Here is a 17,990-nt window from a genome sequence, read left to right as displayed (position 1 = left end):
CAATCTAAGGCATATGAACAAGAGTTAAACCCCTCCCCGAGGGAATAGCTAGGTGATGTTTATTCTGTAGATGAACAATGTGATTATAACAATGGAAGATTGATGAGATTTTTTTACTGTGGGAATCTGATTCAGTCGGCTAGCTCAGATAATAGAAGGATGCAAAACTAAGCCATCTAGTACCACTTAAAAATTCTTTGTGAGGGACACATCTTCAGTGACCTGAAAAAAATGGATTGCAAGTCAGGTAGGCACATTAGGCAGATACAAACTGTCATACAAAAAAACAGCATTTAACAAAAAGTTTCTGAATGCACCACAACTGAGTTCAGCCAAATTAGGGAGAAAAGGTAGGAAGAGAATTACATTCTTATCAGAAGCAAAGGAATTTTTTTTTCTTTTGGTGGTCTCTTGGGGCTACCAACTGTTATTTGAGTCTAACAGGTTATTGTTAGTAATCCCTCTTGTCCAGGAAAAGAGGAACCGCTTGGTCTATTTTAATAAACACACAAACTAAAAGCAAGGCAATATTAGTCTTCCAGAGCCTTGCTGTGAAAAACGTAAAGAGCTATCACCTGGGAGCTTGTTAGACCCTCAGGCTCTTGGGCTCCACCCTAGACCTGAATCACAGTCTACATTTTTGTTTGTTTGTTGGTTTGAGACAGGGTCCTGCTCCGTGGCCCAGGCTGGGGTGCAGTGGTACTATCTCAGCTAACTGCAACCTCTGCATCCCAGACTCAGGTGATCCTCCCATCTCAGCCTCCCGATTAGCTAGGACTACAGGCATGTACCACCACGCCTGGCTAATTTTTCTATTTTTAGTAGAGACAGGGTTTCTTCATGTTGCCTAGGCTGGTCTTGAACTCCTGGGCTCAAGCCATCCACCCACCTCAGCCTCCCAAATTGCTGGGATTACAAGCGTTAGCCACCGTGCCTGGCCAGAATCTGCATTTTTAACAAGAACCCCAGGTAATTCCTTTAAAGTATTGGAAGCAATGCTCTAAAGAGACATTCATTCATTTGTTCAATAAGTTTTCAAGACCTGCAGTGTCATTTATGGTATGTAGCCACTAGCCACGTGTGACTATTAACATTTCAGTTAGTTAAAATTAAATAAAATTAAAATTCAAGGATTTATTTGCACTAACCACATTTAAGTTCTCAATTAGCACATGTGGCTAATGTCTGCCATATACATTTTAATCATCACAGAAACTTCTATTGGACACATCACTGAACAAAGAGGACAAAGATCTTTGTACTCACAAAGTTTAGATTCTAGTGGTGGGAAAGCAGATACAATAAACATAAGTGACTCAGTTAAATGGTATATTGGATGGACAGTTCAAGGCTAAGGACAAAAAGAAAAAAACAAAGCAGCCTTGGAGGGATCAGGAGGATGGAGAGACAGGAATTTTAAATATGGCAGGTCTGGTAGTTTCATTGAAAAGGTTACATTAAAGGAGAGGCAGGCTGTGAGCTGCCCGGGTTGGGGGGGAGGGGCGAGAAGGGGGGCACTTTCAAAGGGTAAAGCCTGTGGAAAAGCCCTAGGGTAGGTCTGTTTGCATAACAGCAAGGGTCCCGTGTGGCTGGAGGAGAGTAACGGGAGAAGGTGAGTAAAATGGTAGGAGAACAGAGGAGTATGGATCCTGGGTATGGAAAGGGCTTCCTTATCCATTGTTAAAGATTTGAGCACTTACATGAAATGAAATAAGGGGCCCTTGTAGTGTTTTGAGCAGACAAGTAACATGCTTCAACCTGATCTCAAAAGCTATTCTCGTTCAGCAAAAAGCAACTATAAGTAAAAGTTATTATTATTATTTTTTAATTCAAGGTCATATTCAGATGTAGAAAGATACTATCTGCAGTGGCAAAATGACTGTTTACAAGTTTTGGTAACCACGAGAAGCTTGTTAATGATACACAAACAAGTTATTAAAATTTATCACTGTAAAATTCAGATACTTTTTCAAAGTCCTCCATGAATATGCAGAGTCACAAGGTCTTACAGGTTACCACCCAGAACCAGGAGCCATCTTTGCTATAAAGCTTTTCAGCAAATCCTGAGGAATGCAAAATCGGAGTTGCCCAATTGCCCAAAAGGTGGAGCTCTGCCTGAGTGTCTCAACCTGAAAATTTGTTGATTACTTTGTTACTAGTATATATAGAGAGAAAGAGATGAAAATCTGTTAAATAGTTTCAATTTTTTCTTTTTTACCCCACCTCATGTAAATTGAATTCATCTACGCTAACATCCCAGTTAAATTTCAAAGCTTTGGGAATCAAGGTATGGATTTTTATTTATTTTTCAAAGTTCAGTTCCCAGAAACAATGACACATTTTACCCACAAGTGAGAATGTTGTTATCTTGTAGGTAATCCAGCTACTGTTCTATGAACTATAGGTCACTGTAGCCTGTCTACAAAATGCCATCATCAGCCTCAAGGCCTGTGTTCACTAAGACAGCCACATGAAAGTCATACTAAACAGGCAACCCTAAAATGACTGAGTGCCATCGCCTGAGATTTATTCCCTGAGGACCACCACCAACAACCATGATCCAGCCAGAATTCTGGCAGGAAAATAAAGTAAGTTCACCTTCTGCAAGTTAAATCAAATGAACAATAAATTGAGGCATGTTGGGTCATTGGGAACTAACTGCTCAGGTGCTCATGGCAGGTGAGTGAATCAAGTGGCATCATTTTAAAGCATCTGGGCATAGCATTTTTGAGCTACAGAACATAAGAGGAGATTTTAGCAACCAAATTATTACCAACGTCAGTGATTGGAGTCCAGAACTGGAGCTGCTTTGATAGTTCATTCATGTATTCCTTCATTCATTCAACAAATATGTGTTGAGGAACTCCTATAGGTAAATAATATTCTGTCTGCTGAAAATACAGAATTTATATACAGTAAACTTGTCCACATGAAACTTAAAGTTTCAGTTTTAACCTCCTCATGGCTCCCTCTTGGAGCCAGGAACCTTCCAGAGCTAGGAGACCTCAAGAGGTCTTTTATGGATGGGAAGGATTCCAAGACTGTTTTAGAGTGATAAGGAACAAGGTGTACTACCAGAAGGCGAATCTTCACAGGGTAAGAGGTGTATGTAAGCAGTAAGTTTTATATTCTCTATCCTGAAGCCAGAGCACCTAAGAGCTTCTTTCATTTCCCTCATCCACCCTCAGAAGTCACCCCTAAGAACTGAAGCATTCTTCATCCCACCTCATTTCTGGCACAGCAAAACCAGAAGGAGCAGGGAAAACACATTCCCAGAGGCGAGACATATTAAGATACTGGAGGTAAGCAAAGTGGCTAATAGACCTAAACAATCAGCTTTGGGGAAGAGAAGATCCTCTCTGTTGCAAACAAAGCTAAAAGGAACAGTCTAGAACAGAGCTTACAAGCCAAAGACAGTATATTAGCCAGGCTTCTCCAGAGAAGCAGAACCAATGGGATAAATGTAGATATACAGAAAGAGATTTATTGTGAGGGATTGGCCCATGCCATTATGGAGGCTGAGAAGACCCACTATCTGCCATCTGCAAGCTGGAGGCCCAGGAAAGCAGGAGGTATATATAGTTCCAGTCCAAGCCCAGGGGCCTGTGAACCAGGAGAGTCAATAGTGTAAGTTCCTTTGGATCAAAGGCCCAAGATCCAGGAGCTCTGATATCTGAGGACAGAAGAAGATGGATATACCTGCTCAAACAGAGAGGATGAATTTGCCATTTCTGCATGTTTTGTTCTATTCACGTGCTCAAGAGATTGGGTGTTGCTCAGTCACCTTGCTGAGGGTGACTTTTACTTAGTCTGCTGATTCACACGCTAATCTCTTCCAGAAACACCCTCGCAGACACACCCAGGAATAATGAGCATATCTCTTAGCCTAGTCAAGTTGACACAAAACCATCACTTGTGTCCTGCCACATATTTTTGTTAACAAAGCTTTACTGGAACACAGCCAGTTATTTGTTTACATATTGTCTATGGCTGCTTTTGATATAAATTCTACTATCCAATATAGTAGCCACTGGCCACATAAAGTGTGCCTTGTCCAAATTCAGACATGGTGTAAGTGTAAAATACACACCAGACCTCAAAGACTGAGTAAGAAAAAACACTGTAAAATACCTTATCAATAATTTTTTATATTGATTACAGGGTGAAAACTAATATTTTTAATATTTTTGGCTAAGTGAAATATATTATTAGAATTAATCTCATCTGTTTCTTTTTACTCCTTGCAATATGGCTACTAGAAAATGTAAAATTACATATGGGGCTTACATCTGTGGTTCACAGTATATTTCTATTGGACAGTCTGGCACAGAAGGAAAGACTCCAGTATGTATACAGACCCTGGAGACAAGTTGAATAGAAAAACTCTGTTCTTACTCTACCTTCCACTTTATGTCTGTTTTTAATACTCCAACCCCAGGTCTTTCTTTTAATAATTATCCCAAATTAACAAACACACAAATCTGAAATTCTTACAGGTCACTATTGCTGAAAATTCAACAGAAGAAAATATGTGTATATCAGAATTTCACACAAAGATGGGTCAGTGGCTGGGCTGCAGAGTGGACATTTGCTGCCTACCAACATTCTTTCTATTATAGCAAGACTCTAAGCAAACTCCACAAGGGAGACACTCTGAACTTTCATGATCTACATAGATGTTCAACAAAGGTACCAAGTCATTTAATGAAGAAACAATAATCTCTTCAGCAAATTGTACTGGAACAACTGAATAACCACACATGCCAAGAATAAAGCTCGACCCCTTCCTCACACCATATATAAAAATTAACCCAAAATGGAGCAATGATCTAAATATAAGTGCTAAACTGTAAAACTCTTTGAAGAAAGCATAGGGATAAAATCATTACCCTCACATTTGGCAATGAATTCTTATATATGACACCAAAAGCACAAGCAACAAAAGAAAAAATAGATAAGTGGTACCTCATCAAAATTAGAAACCTTGGTACATCAAAGACATTATCAAAAAAATGAAAAGACAATCTACAGAGTGAGATAACATATTTGTAAATCATATATTTGACAAGGGTCTAGTATCCAGAATATACAGTATAAGAAATTCTTACAACTCAATAACAATAAAAACTAAAAAAAACCCAACAAAAAAACCATGTAATGGGTAGAGGACTCAAACAGACATTTCTCTAGAAAAAATATGCAAATAGCCAATAAGCACCTGAAAAGATGCTCATCATTAGTCATTAGGGAAGTGCAAATGAAAACCACAATGACATGCTACTTCACACCTCACACCTAATAGGATGGCTATTATTTTCTTTAATGGAAAATAACAAATGTTGGTAAAGATATAGAGAAATTGGAGCTCTCCAACAATGCTGGTGGGAATATACAGTGACTTAGCCACTGTGGAAAACAGTTTGGCAGTTTCTCAAAAATTTAGATATGGAATTACCACGTACCCCAGAAATCTCACTGGTAGGTATATATCCAAAAGGATTGAAAACAGGTTCTAAAACAGGTACCTGTGCATACATGTTCACAGCAGCACTATTCACAATAGCCAAAAGGTGGAAACAGCCCACTTGTCCATCAACACCCATCAATGAATCAAAGGATAAGCAAATTGTAATATATCCATACAATACAATATTATTCAGCCCTAAGAAAGGAATAGACTTCTGACACATCCTATAACCTGGGTGAACCTTGAAAACATGCCAAGTGAAAGAAACAAGACACAAAGGATCATATATTGTATCATTCCATTTACATAAAATATCCAGAATAGGTAAATCCACATAGAATACAGATTGGTGGCTGACAAGGGTTTGGGGTAATGAGGAGAAAGTGCATTGAAACGAGGAGTTTTATTTTAGAGGGATGGAAATGTTTTGGAACTGGATAGAGATGGTGGTTGCACAGCACTGTCAGTGAGTTAAATGCCACTGGATGCTCACTTTAAAATGGATTTTATGTTATACGACTCTTATATTAATAAATTTTTAAATCAGATATTTTTTGCATTTCACGTCACAATTCTCATCTTTTAAATGTAAAATACATTTTACATTACTTAACTATTTCTAGTCCTCACCTCTCCTCCAAAAAAATTACATTACAATTGACACTAGATTTTGTTAAACTACCCAAAATTTACTTTGCATATATCCCTCTTGTGCACAAGTTAGTCAGAATTAGTTTCTGTTGCTTGCAATCACATAACTTTAATTGATATGGTACCTTAGTATGTCAGTCAGGAAACATGGGGTCTAATTCTAGTTCTGCATCTAATTAGCTGGTAATCTCGGGAGAAATTATTTAAATTAGCTTGGCTTTAGCTTTCTCTTATGTAAATTGAAAGGATTAGACTAAATTATTCCTGAGGGTTTAAAATTCCATAAATGACATAAAATAACATCTCCTTTTTAAATATTATCCAAGAAGAAGTAATTGTCAGATAATGATGGTGTGACATTTTTTCCAGTAAAAAGTAAATTTGGAAGGTAGGCCCTGCTTTTACTCTAGCTAGTCCCTCCACCTCACTCTTCTGGCTCCTCAATAATGTTTAGCACGCATATTCCAATAGATAAAATCCCTCAAAGGTGTTCAGTTTCATTTCACTGATGCGAAAGGGCAAATCAAATGAAATGCTTAGAGACAATGCTCAAAATTTAAAGCTGTATCTAAGTTTCCCAACTCGATTAGGCCATTCTTACATTGCTATAAAGAACTACCTGAGACTGGGTAATTTATAAAGAGGTTTAATTGGCTCACAGTTCTGGATGCTGTACAAGCATGGCACTGGCATCTGCTCGGCTTCTGGGGAGGCCTCAGGGAGCTTTGACTCGTGGCAGAAGGCGAAATAGCAGCAGGCACTTCACATGGGGAAAGCAGGGGCAGAACAGAGTGTGGTAGGTTCCACACACCTTTGAACAACCAGATCTCCAAAACTCACTCACTATTGTGGGGATAGCACCAAGGGACTGATGCTAAGCTATTCATGGAGGGATCAGCCCCCCATGATCTAATCACCCCCCCACCAGGTCCCACCTCCAACACTGGGGATTACAATTCAACATGAGATTTGAGGAGATAAAACATCCAAACTATATCACTAACCAAGTGTTCAGATTGTAGTATAGAAACTATCCAAGGGCACTTCAAAAGTTCCTCTTATCATTCAAGGGGCTGAACAATAATTTGACCTAAAAGCTTGGCATTCTGCTTTTACTAGACTAGGCTGGTATTGTAATGACCTTTCCTTTTGAAAAACAATAATGGTTTCTATCTGTTGTCTTGTAAAGATGAGTTTTATATTTTTAAGAATAATAAAGAAAAGATTAAAAAATGTTTTAAGCATTTCATCCAGAAGCTACAAAGCATTACGTTGGGGAAGTTTGAGGAGTTTATTAGGTCAATCTAGGCTCTAATATACTCAGATTATTGATTTAAACTGGTAAGCACAATAAATCACACTGGTCATGGAGGTGGCACCAGCTGAAAGTGAGAACACAGATCAATTACCCGAGAGTTCTGGGCTTTCTCACTGATTGGCCATTAAAAAATTACCTTCTTGGTTTCACCTCAAAGATCAGTCTGCTTTGTTTTTTTTTTTTTTTTTTTTTTTTTGAGATGGAGTCTCGCTGTTTCGCCCAGGCCGGAGTGCAGTGGCACTACTTCTGCTCACTGTAAGCTCCACCTCCCGAGTTCACGCCATTCTCCTGCCTCAGCCTCCCCAGTACTTGGGACTACAGGCGCCCGCCACCGCACCCGGCTACTTTTTTATATTTTTAGTAGAGATGGGGTTTCACCGTGTTAGCCAGGATGGTCTCGATCTCCTGACCTCATGATCTGCCCGCCTCGGCCTCCCAAAGTGCTCGGATTACAGGCGTGAGCCACCGTGCCCGGCCCAGTCTGCTTTTTTTATGCAAACTTTGACCACTTAGAGAAGCGCTACAAGATTGGAGTGGTTATGCTCGGCTCTGGTGTCAGAGTGCTTGGATTCTAGCCTAAAATCCACCCAGGGAGTGTCGCTTAACCTTATTATCTCTCCGTTTCCTCAACTGTAAAGCAAGAAAAATAATAGTGTTTCCCAAAGCCTGGCACATATACCACTGTGAGTATACCAGATGATATTAGATGGTATATGAGTGGTTTTCTTTTTCTGTTAACAATTATGTGTTTAATTCCAAGCATATTAAAATATATATAATCAGCACATCAAATGCTATGGTTTGAATGTGTCAAAATCCATGTGTTGGAAACTTAATTCCCAATGCAACAGAGGAGGGTCCTTTAAGGGGCAATTAGGTCACGAGGGCTCTGGCCTCATGAATTAATTAATTATGTCATCAGAAAAGTGGGTTAGTTATCACCAGAATGGATTCCTGATAAAACGAATGAGTTAGGCCTTCTTCCCTCACTCACGCGTGCACGTCTTTTGCCCTTCTGCCACTGGATGACTCATCAAGTAGGCCTTTGCCAAATACAGACCCTTGATCTTAGATGTCCCAGCCTCTAGGAGCATGAGACAAATACATTTCTATTCATTATAAGTTACCCAGTCTCAGGCATTCTATTATAGCAGCACAAAAGGGACTAAAACACCACACTAACTAAAATTATCGCATACGACAAATCTAAGTCAAGGAAAAGAAAAACTGTGCTCCAAATAATCCTAGTCAGTCAGGGAAAGTTCTTTACAGAAAAAGTCTAGTTGACGAATGAAAAATAATTGACAGAATTAGAAATCATGATTTTTGCAATTATTTAATGACATAATTGATTTAAGTAACAATCATCAATTGAAGAAACAATTACATGAAAAATTAATATGGAACTTTAAAATGGAATAGTCAGGCTGTTACCTGCCAAAACCAATGATGAATCTCAGCTTCAATAAAACAGATTCTGAATAGTGGATGCTTCCTAATAAACGTAGTAAAGACACCCTCTGCAAAGCATTCTTGCCAAAAACATTTATGTTAAATCAAATTTAGAGACAGCGTCCCTTAAAAAAAAATAATAGTGGTGAAGGAACACATTAAATAAGAGCATTTGAAACCAGAATGTGTGACTTCCTACAGAAAAAAAGATCCTGCTTCTATAACAAGTCTACAGTGGGAATGGAGGCAGGATTTCTCTAGGTTAAGAGACTTAAGGGACGTATGTAATGTAATGTTTGAATTTGTTTGAATATGAAAATAAGGAAAAACAGTAAATGACATTTTCAAGTCAGTTGGGGAAGTTTCAATGTGCAGCTGGATTAGATAATACCAAATAATTACTGTTTATATTGCCTGATATAATAATGGCATTGTGCTTAAGTACAAAAATGCCCATATTTGTTACAGCTGCATTCTGAAGTACATCAGAGTAAAGTGAAGTGATGTCTGCAATTTGCTTTAAAATACTTCAGAAGAGAAAAAGAAAGGAGGGGAGGGAAAAAGGCAATATGAAGAAAATGTAGTAAAAATCTTGATGATTATTGAATCTAGGTATACAACCTGCTTCATAATTTGCAGGACCCAGAGCAAAATAAAAATGCAGGGCCTCTTATAACTGCTTAAGAATTTCAAAACAGTGACAGAAGAACCAAATAACCACATTAAACCAAATGTGGGCCTTCATAAGCCATGGGTTCTGAACAACTCTCAGGCTGCATGCACATGAAGCCTGCTCTATGTGTTAGATAATACGGAAATTAATTGCACTATTCACTCTACTTGGTGCATATTTGGAAAACTTCCATAATAATTTAAAGGGGATCACTTAAAAATATATATATATATAAAGTAAAGATTATATGGGGAAATAGCAAAAATCAGGAAGGCTACAACTGGCCGCAATTTCCAAGACACTGATGTAATCATGAAAGACACTCAGTGTGGTGCCTGACACACGGCAAATGCTCGGGTTAGCTCCTACTACTGCTGCTACCACCAGCACTACCATTTTTACAAAGACTACCCTTGTATCTAGTAAGAAACACGAACGTTTTATAGAAAGATTACTATAACAACATTTTACAGAAAGATTACTTTAGACATCGTGAAATCCTTACTGGGAGATCTACTTATATACAGAAAGTCTTACAATTCTTACCAATATTTCTGATTATATTTTGCTCCCTTGTGCCCTATATTCTTTAAAACTTGCGAGGGATTTCCATCAATGACAGACTGGATAAAGAAAATGTGGCACATGTACACCATGGAATACTATGCAGCCATAAAAAAGGATGAGTTCATGTCCTTTGCAGGGACATGGATGAAGCTGGAAATCATCATTCTCAGCAAACTAACACAAGAACAGAAAACCAAACACCACATGTTCTCACTCATAAGTGGGAGTTGAACAATGGGAACACATGGACACAGGGAGGGGAACATCACATACCGGGGCCTGTTGGGGGGTAGGAGTCTAGGGGAGGGATAGCATTAGGAGAAATACCTAATGTAGATGACGGGTTGATGGGTGTAGCACCCACCATGGCACGTGTATACCTATGTAACAACTCTGCACATTCTGCACACATATCCTGGAACTTAAAGTATAAAAAAAACAAAACAAACAAACACACAAAAACTTGTAAGGGATATCAACTGTGGGCCACAGTAGCACTTAGAACAGAATATTATTACTAACTTGAAGATTCTTCTGAAAGCCAGGCTCCTCTTTGTAATTCAAGTGACATCACTTATGGTAGCAAAGAAAGAGCATCAGAATGAAATAAGTCCTTGTGGGTCTGAATCATGGTGAATAATACTGTGGTTTTTCTTGAATGAGAAAGGGCATTTGCAAACCTCAAAGAGGTTTAACGAAAACTTACTCGCCCCTTTAAATGTCCAAATTAGGCTTCTTTGGAATAAAACCTTCTCAAAAGAAAGCAAATGTAAAAGTTAGATTATTGTATATGACCTAAAACATTTGCTGAATCACAATAAACACATACCAGCATCTACTATAGCCTGTTACCTAAATCAAGTTTCACAGACCCAGAGAATTCCTCCGCCTTATTTTGTTTTTTAAACATTGGATTGAAAGTACTCTTGAGGATCAGCACGATCAGTGCAAACCTTATTTTGCACAAAGAGCAATTTAGGAAAAATGGGTAAGGTGATAGGCCACCAATTTATTTGTCTATCCAGAATGATAATGGTTTTATTAAATCCCTTAAAGAAAGATGAATTTTTATAAGCTAGACTATCTAATTTGTTAAATAGCACATCAATCTGAATATGTCACTGCTTTTTTAAAACACTCTAATGTTAATATTTTGGCATGTTTGAGTTGAGGCAACACAGAGTTTTCTAATCGTTAATCTTTAACTTGATGAAGGGATCTACACAGAATGAAGCAGACTACACATGGCCCAAGGGTAGTGGAGATGTGTGTGGTATCTGTTGTTTCTATTAAACATTTGCACATGAAGCATGGGTATATGATAGCAGAAGAACAGTTTCAGACATCCCATCCCTATTCAGTTATACTTCAAATCATATGGCAACAACACAATAAGAGCCACTTATACCTTACTCCCCCTGATGGAAAACCTTTGCCTCTACAGAGAGCCCATAACCAGCTGAGGGCCCAGGCCTGACTGGCAACCCCTTAGGGAGGGAGCATGTCCACAAATCAGCAATATAGCAGAGATGGGGCTTCCTATCCTTGGCAGCCATTTTCCCTGCCTCCCCTTCCTCCCCTAGGACATCCCCTCTCTGCCCTGGTATGCATCTTGGACACTGGATGTCTCAACTCAGTTTAGAACTTACTAAAACAAGGTTCAATAACCTCATATTAAAATTTTCAAGACTGGCTGGGCGTGGTGGCTCACGCCTGTAATCCCAGCACTTTAGGAGGCTGAGGCAGGCAGATCACAAGGTCAACAGATCGACACCATCCTGGCCAACATGCTGAAACCCCACCTCTACTAAAAATACAAAAATTAGCTAGGTGTGGTGGCACGCCTCTAGTCCCGGCTACTCAGGAGGCTGAGGCAGGACAACCACGTGAACCTGGCAGGCAGAGGTTGCAGTGAGCTGAGATCGTGCCACTGCACTCCAGCCTGGCGACAGAGCCAGGCTCCGTCTGAAAAAAAAAAAAAAAAATTTACAAGACTACCCAGAATCCACACCTCCTAAGAAATGGAGATCAAGTCTGTGCAAGTCATCATTCTTCTTGGGTCTCTTGATTTATCTATCAATTTGCAACACTATTTGACCTTCTACCTATGTGTGATCATGGATATTAATCAGCCCTTCTTTTTATTGACATAATTCCTGCTTTTTCAGAAATCTGACAAACTCACAATTGCTGATATCTACCCTCGCCTCCTTACAAAGATAGAAATGCCCATCTATAATTTATAGACAGATATGATTCCACAATTTAAAAAATAAAGCAAAAAAAAAATCCGCTCAACTCAAGGCTTATACATCACTGATTCTCTCAATGCCCTTACTTGGAAAGCAGTAATTCTTTTGAGCTAATACAATGCACGTTATGAACTAGAACAATAACTTAAAGATATAACAAAAATAATTATGATAATAATGAAAAAAGTGAGAATTTCAAAATCTCTGTATAGTTCTTGAATGTATAGTGCAGTATAATGTGAGAACTGAAGGCTTTTTACCAAAAATGCATATATTTCTGCTTCTAAACATTTATTATTTTTGAACAGACCAACTTGTGTGGCCAGGTGACTTTAGCCAATGGCATATGTGCCAATTCTGGTTAAGTATTTTAAGAAATGGTTCTACCTTCTTTCTCTTTCTCTCCCTTCCACTGTCTGGATGTAGATAGCACTACGGACCTAGGGAAAGGCAGAAACACAAGATGGGACACATATGAAATATCCCAGGAAGAAAACTCTTTTGCAGAAGCACTGATACTGGACTGTTACATAAATGAGAAAAAACTTCCATTTAGTTTAAGCCATATTACATTTTGGAGTCTATAATGCTAAAGCAGCTAGTATCACCCTAGTTAATTAATCAAGTAAATTAAATGGTTAAAAGCATATAACCTACCTGGGACATCTTGTAGGGCAGTAAGATGGAAGTTAAAGGACAACAGGATTGAAACTTTAAATGTTCAAAGATGAAATCATAAGCAATATGGAACATCAGAGGTAAGTTGGGGTATAAAAGAAACAAAATTGGCCATGAGTTGATTATTTTTAAAACAGAATATGAGTTTATGAGAATTGATCACACTATTCTCTCTAGTTCTGTATATATTTGACATTTTACACAATAAAAATTTAAACAGGCAGGGTGCAGTAGCTCACACCTGTAATCCCAGCATTTTGGGAAGCTGAGGTGGGTGGATCACTTGAGGTCAGGAGTTCGAGACCAGCCTGGCCAACATGGTGAAATGCTGTCTCTACTAAAAATACAAAAAATCAGCCAGGTGTGGTGGGGGGTACCTGTAATGCCAGTTACTTGGGAGGCTGAGGCAGGAGAATTGCTTGAATCCAGGAGGCAGAGGTTGCAGTGAGCCAAGATGGTGCCACTGCACTCCAGCCTGGGTGACAAAGTGAGCCTCTGACTCAAAAAAAAAAAAAAAAATTAAACACTTTTTTAAAAAAGTAAGGATACCTGGAGTTCTCACTGGCCTAGGAACGGAAAATCTGAGCATCAAAAAGGTTAAGAACAGAAAAAAATTAAAACATACAAAATATATTTTTAGAATAAACAGGGAATAAACCTGCAGCTGAGGATCCTAACTGTTAGAAGGAAAACTAACAAACAGAAAGGACATCCACACCAAAACCCCATCTGTACGTCACCATCATCAAAGACCAAAGGTAAATAAAACCACAAAGATGGGGAGAAACCAGAGTAGAAAAGCTGAAAATTCTAAAAATCAGAGCACCTCTTCTCCTCCAAAGGAACGCAGCTCCTCGCCAGCAAGGGAACAAAGCTGGAGGGAGAATGAATTTGACGAGTTGAGAGAAGAAGGCTTCAGGCGATCGTTAATAACAAACTTCTCCAAGCTAAAGGAGGATGTTCGAACCCATCGCAAAGAAGCTAAAAACCTTGAAAAAAGATTAGACGAATGGCTAACTAGAATAACCAGTGTAGAGAAGTCCTTAAATGACCTGGTGGACCTGAAAACCATGGCACGAGAACTACGTGACACATGCACAAGCTTCAGTAGCCGATTCGATCAACTGGAGGAAAGGGTATCACTGATTGAAGATCAAATAAATGAAATAAAGTGAGAAGAGAAGTTTAGAGAAAAAAGAGTAAAAAGAAATGAACAAAGCCTCCAAGTAATATGGGACTATGTGAAAAGACCAAATCTACATCTGATTGGTATACCTGAAAGTGATAGGGAGAATGGAACCAAGTTGGAAAACACTCTGCAGGATATTATCCAGGACAACTTCCCCAATCTAACAAGGCAGGCCAACATCCAAATTCAGGAAATACAGAGAATGCCACAAAGATACTCCTCGAGAAGAGCAACTCCAAGACACATAATTGTCAGATTCACCAAAGTTGAAATGAAGGAAAAAATGTTAAGGGCAGCCAGAGAGAAAGGTCTGGTTACCCACAAAGGGAAGCACATCAGACTAACAGCAGATCTCTTGGCAGAAACTCTACAAGCCAGAAGAGAATGGGGGCCAATATTCAACATTCTTAAAGAAAAGAATTTTCAACCCAGAATTTCATATCCAGCCAAACTAAGCTTCATAAGTGAAGGAGAAATAAAATCCTTTATAGACAAGCAAATGCTGAGAGATTTTGTCACCATCAGGCCTGCCTTACAAGAGCTCCTGAAGGAAGCACTAAACCTGGAAAGGAACAACCAGTACCAGCCACTGCAAAAACATGCCAAATTGTAAAGACCAGTGATGCTAGGAAGAAGCTGCATCGACTAATGGGCAAAACAACCAGCTAATATCAAAATGACAGGATCGAATTCACACATAACAATATTAACCTTAAGTGTACATGGGCTAAATGCTCCAATTAAAAGACACAGACTGGAAAATTGGATAAAGAGTCAAGACCCATCAGTGTGCTGTATTCAGGAAACCCATCTCACATGCAGAGACACACACAGGCTCAAAATAAAGGGATGAAGGAAGATCTATCAAGCAACTGGAAAACAAAAAAAGCAGGGATTGCAATCCTAGTCTCTGATAAAACAGACTTTAAACCAACAAAGATCAAAAGAGACAAAGAAGGCCATTACATAATGGTAAAGGGATCAATTCAACAAGAAGAGCTAACTATCCTAAATATATATGCAACCAATATAGGAGCACCCAGATTCATAAAGCAAGCCCTTAGAGACATAGAAAGAGACTTAGACTCCCACACAATAATAATGGGAGACTTTCATACTCCACTGTCAACATTAGACAGATCAACAAGGCAGAAAGTTAACAAGGATATCCAGGAATTGAACCAAGTGGACCTAATAGACATCTACAGAACTCTCCATCCCAAATCAACAGAATATACATTCTTCTCAGCACCACATTGTACTTATTCCAAAACTGACCACGTAGTTGGAAGTAAAGCACTCCTCAGCAAATGTAAAAGAACAGAAATTATAACAAACTGTCTCTCAGACCACAGGGCAATCAAACTAGAACTCAGGATTAAGAAACTCACTCAAAACTGCTCAACTACATGGAAACTGAACAACCTGCTCCTGAATGACTACTGGGTACATCACGAAATGAAGGCAGAAATAAAGATGTTCTTTGAAACCAATGAGAACAAAGACACAACATACCAGAATCTCTGGGACACATTCAAAGCAGTATGTAGAGGGAAATTTATAGCAGTAAATGCCCACAAGAGAAAACAGGAAAAACCTAAAATTGACACCCTAACATTACAATTAAAAGAACTAGAGAAGCAAGAGCAAACAAATTCAAAAGCCAACAGAAGGCAAAAATAACTAAGACCAGAGCAGAACTGAAGGTGATAGAGACACAAAAAAACCCTTCAAAAATTCAATGAATCCAGGAGCTGGTTTTTTGAAAAGATCAACAAAATTGAAAGACCACTAGCAAGACAAATAAAGAAGAAAAGAGAGAAGAATCAAATAGACACAATAAAAAATGATAAAGAGGATATCACCACCGATCCCACAGAAATACAAACTACCATCAGAGAGTACTATAAATACCTCTACGCAAATAAACTAGAATATCTAGAAGAAATGGATAAATTCCTGGACACATATACGCTCCCAAGACTAAACCAAAAAGAAGTTGAATCCCTGAGTAGACCAATAATAGGCTCTGAAATTGAGGCTATAATTAATAGCCTAGCAACCAAAAAAAGTCAAGGACCCAGATGGATTCACAGCTGAATTCTACCCGAGGTAAAAAGAGGACCTGGTACCATTGCTTCTGAAACTATTCCAATTAATAGAGAAAGAGGGACTTCTCCCTAATTCATTTTATGAGGCCAGCATCATCCTGATACCAGAGCCTGGCAGAGACACAACAAAAAAAAAGAGACTTTTAGACCAATATCCCTGATGAACATCGATGCAACAATCCTCAATAAAATACTGGCAAACTGAATCCAGCAGCACCTCAAAAAGCTTATCCACCATGATCAAGTTGGCTTCATCCCTGGGATGCAAGGATGGTTCAACATATGCAAATCAATAAACATAATCCATCATATGAACAGAACCAAAGACAAAAACCACATGATTATCTCAATAGATGCAGAAAAGGCCTTTGACAAAATTTGACAGCCCTTCATGCTAAAAACTCTCAATAAACTAGGTATTGATGGGATGTATCTCAAAATAATAAGAGCTATTTATGACAAACCCACAGCCAATATCATACTGAATGGGCAAAAACTAGAAGGATTCACTTTGAAAACTGGCCCAAGATAGGGATGCCCTCTCTAACCACTCCTACTCAACACAGTGTTGGAAGTTCTGGCCAGGGCAATCAGGCAAGAGAAAGAAATAAAGGGTATTCAATTAGGAAAAGAGTAAGTCCAGTTGTCACTCTTGGCAGACGACACGATTGTATATTTAGAAAACCCCATCATCTCAGCCCCAAATCTCCTTAAGCTGATAGGCAACTTCAGCAAAATCTCAGGATACAAAATCAATGTGCAAAAATCACAAGCATTCCTATACACCAATAACAGACAAACAGAGAGCCAAATCATGAGTGAACTCCCATTCACAATTGCTTCAAAGATACCTAGGAATCCAACTTACAAGAGATGTGAAGAACCTCTTCAAGGAGAACTACAAACCATTGCTCAACGAAATAAAAGAGGACACAAACAAATGGAAGAACATTCCATGCTCATGGATAGGAAGAATCAGTATCATGAAAATGGCTATACTGCCCAAGGTAATTTATAGATTCAACGCCATCCCCATCAAGCTACCAATGACTTTCTTCAGATAATTGGAAAAAACTACTTTAAAGTTCATATGGAACCAAAAAAGAGCCCTCATTGCTAAGTCAATCCTAAGCCAAAAGAACAAAGCTGGAGCCATCACGCTACCTGACTTCAAACTATACTGCAAGGCTACCCAAACAGCATGGTACTGGTACCAAAACAGAGATATAGACCAATGAAACAGAACAGAGCCCTCAGAAATAATACCACACATCTACAACCATCTGATCCTTGACAAACCAGACAAAAACAAGAAATGGGGAAAGGATTCCCTATTTAATAAATGGTGCTGGGAAAACTGGCTAGCCATATGTAGAAAGCTAAAACTGGATCCCTTCATTACACCTTATACAAAAGTTAATTCAAGATGGATTAAAGACTTAAATGTTAGCTCTAAAACCATAAAAACCCTAGAAGAAAACCTAAGCAATACCATTCAGGACATAGGCACGGGCAAGGACTTCATGTCTAAAACACCAAAAGCAATAGCAACAAAAGCCAAAATTGGCAAATGAGATCTAATTAAACTAAAGAGCTTCTGCACAGCAAAAGAAACCACCATCAGAGTGAACA

General features: G+C 38.7%; 1 protein-coding gene across 1 annotated transcript in view; it reads right to left on the bottom strand.

Annotated features, from left to right (window-relative positions):
• Positions 1–17,990, bottom strand: part of FHIT (fragile histidine triad diadenosine triphosphatase) — a 1,518,095-nt gene that overhangs the window by 1,274,626 nt on the left and 225,479 nt on the right. Inside the window, exon 5 of the mRNA XM_063630834.1 lies at positions 12,768–12,820. Within this exon, the coding sequence (XP_063486904.1) occupies positions 12,768–12,820 (53 nt within the window). The remainder of the gene's footprint in view (positions 1–12,767; positions 12,821–17,990) is intronic.

This window comes from Symphalangus syndactylus, chromosome 21 (assembly GCF_028878055.3).
Source record: "Symphalangus syndactylus isolate Jambi chromosome 21, NHGRI_mSymSyn1-v2.1_pri, whole genome shotgun sequence".
In the NCBI taxonomy this organism is placed as follows: Eukaryota; Metazoa; Chordata; class Mammalia; order Primates; family Hylobatidae; genus Symphalangus; species Symphalangus syndactylus.
This window is presented reverse-complemented; position numbering and strand designations above follow the sequence as displayed.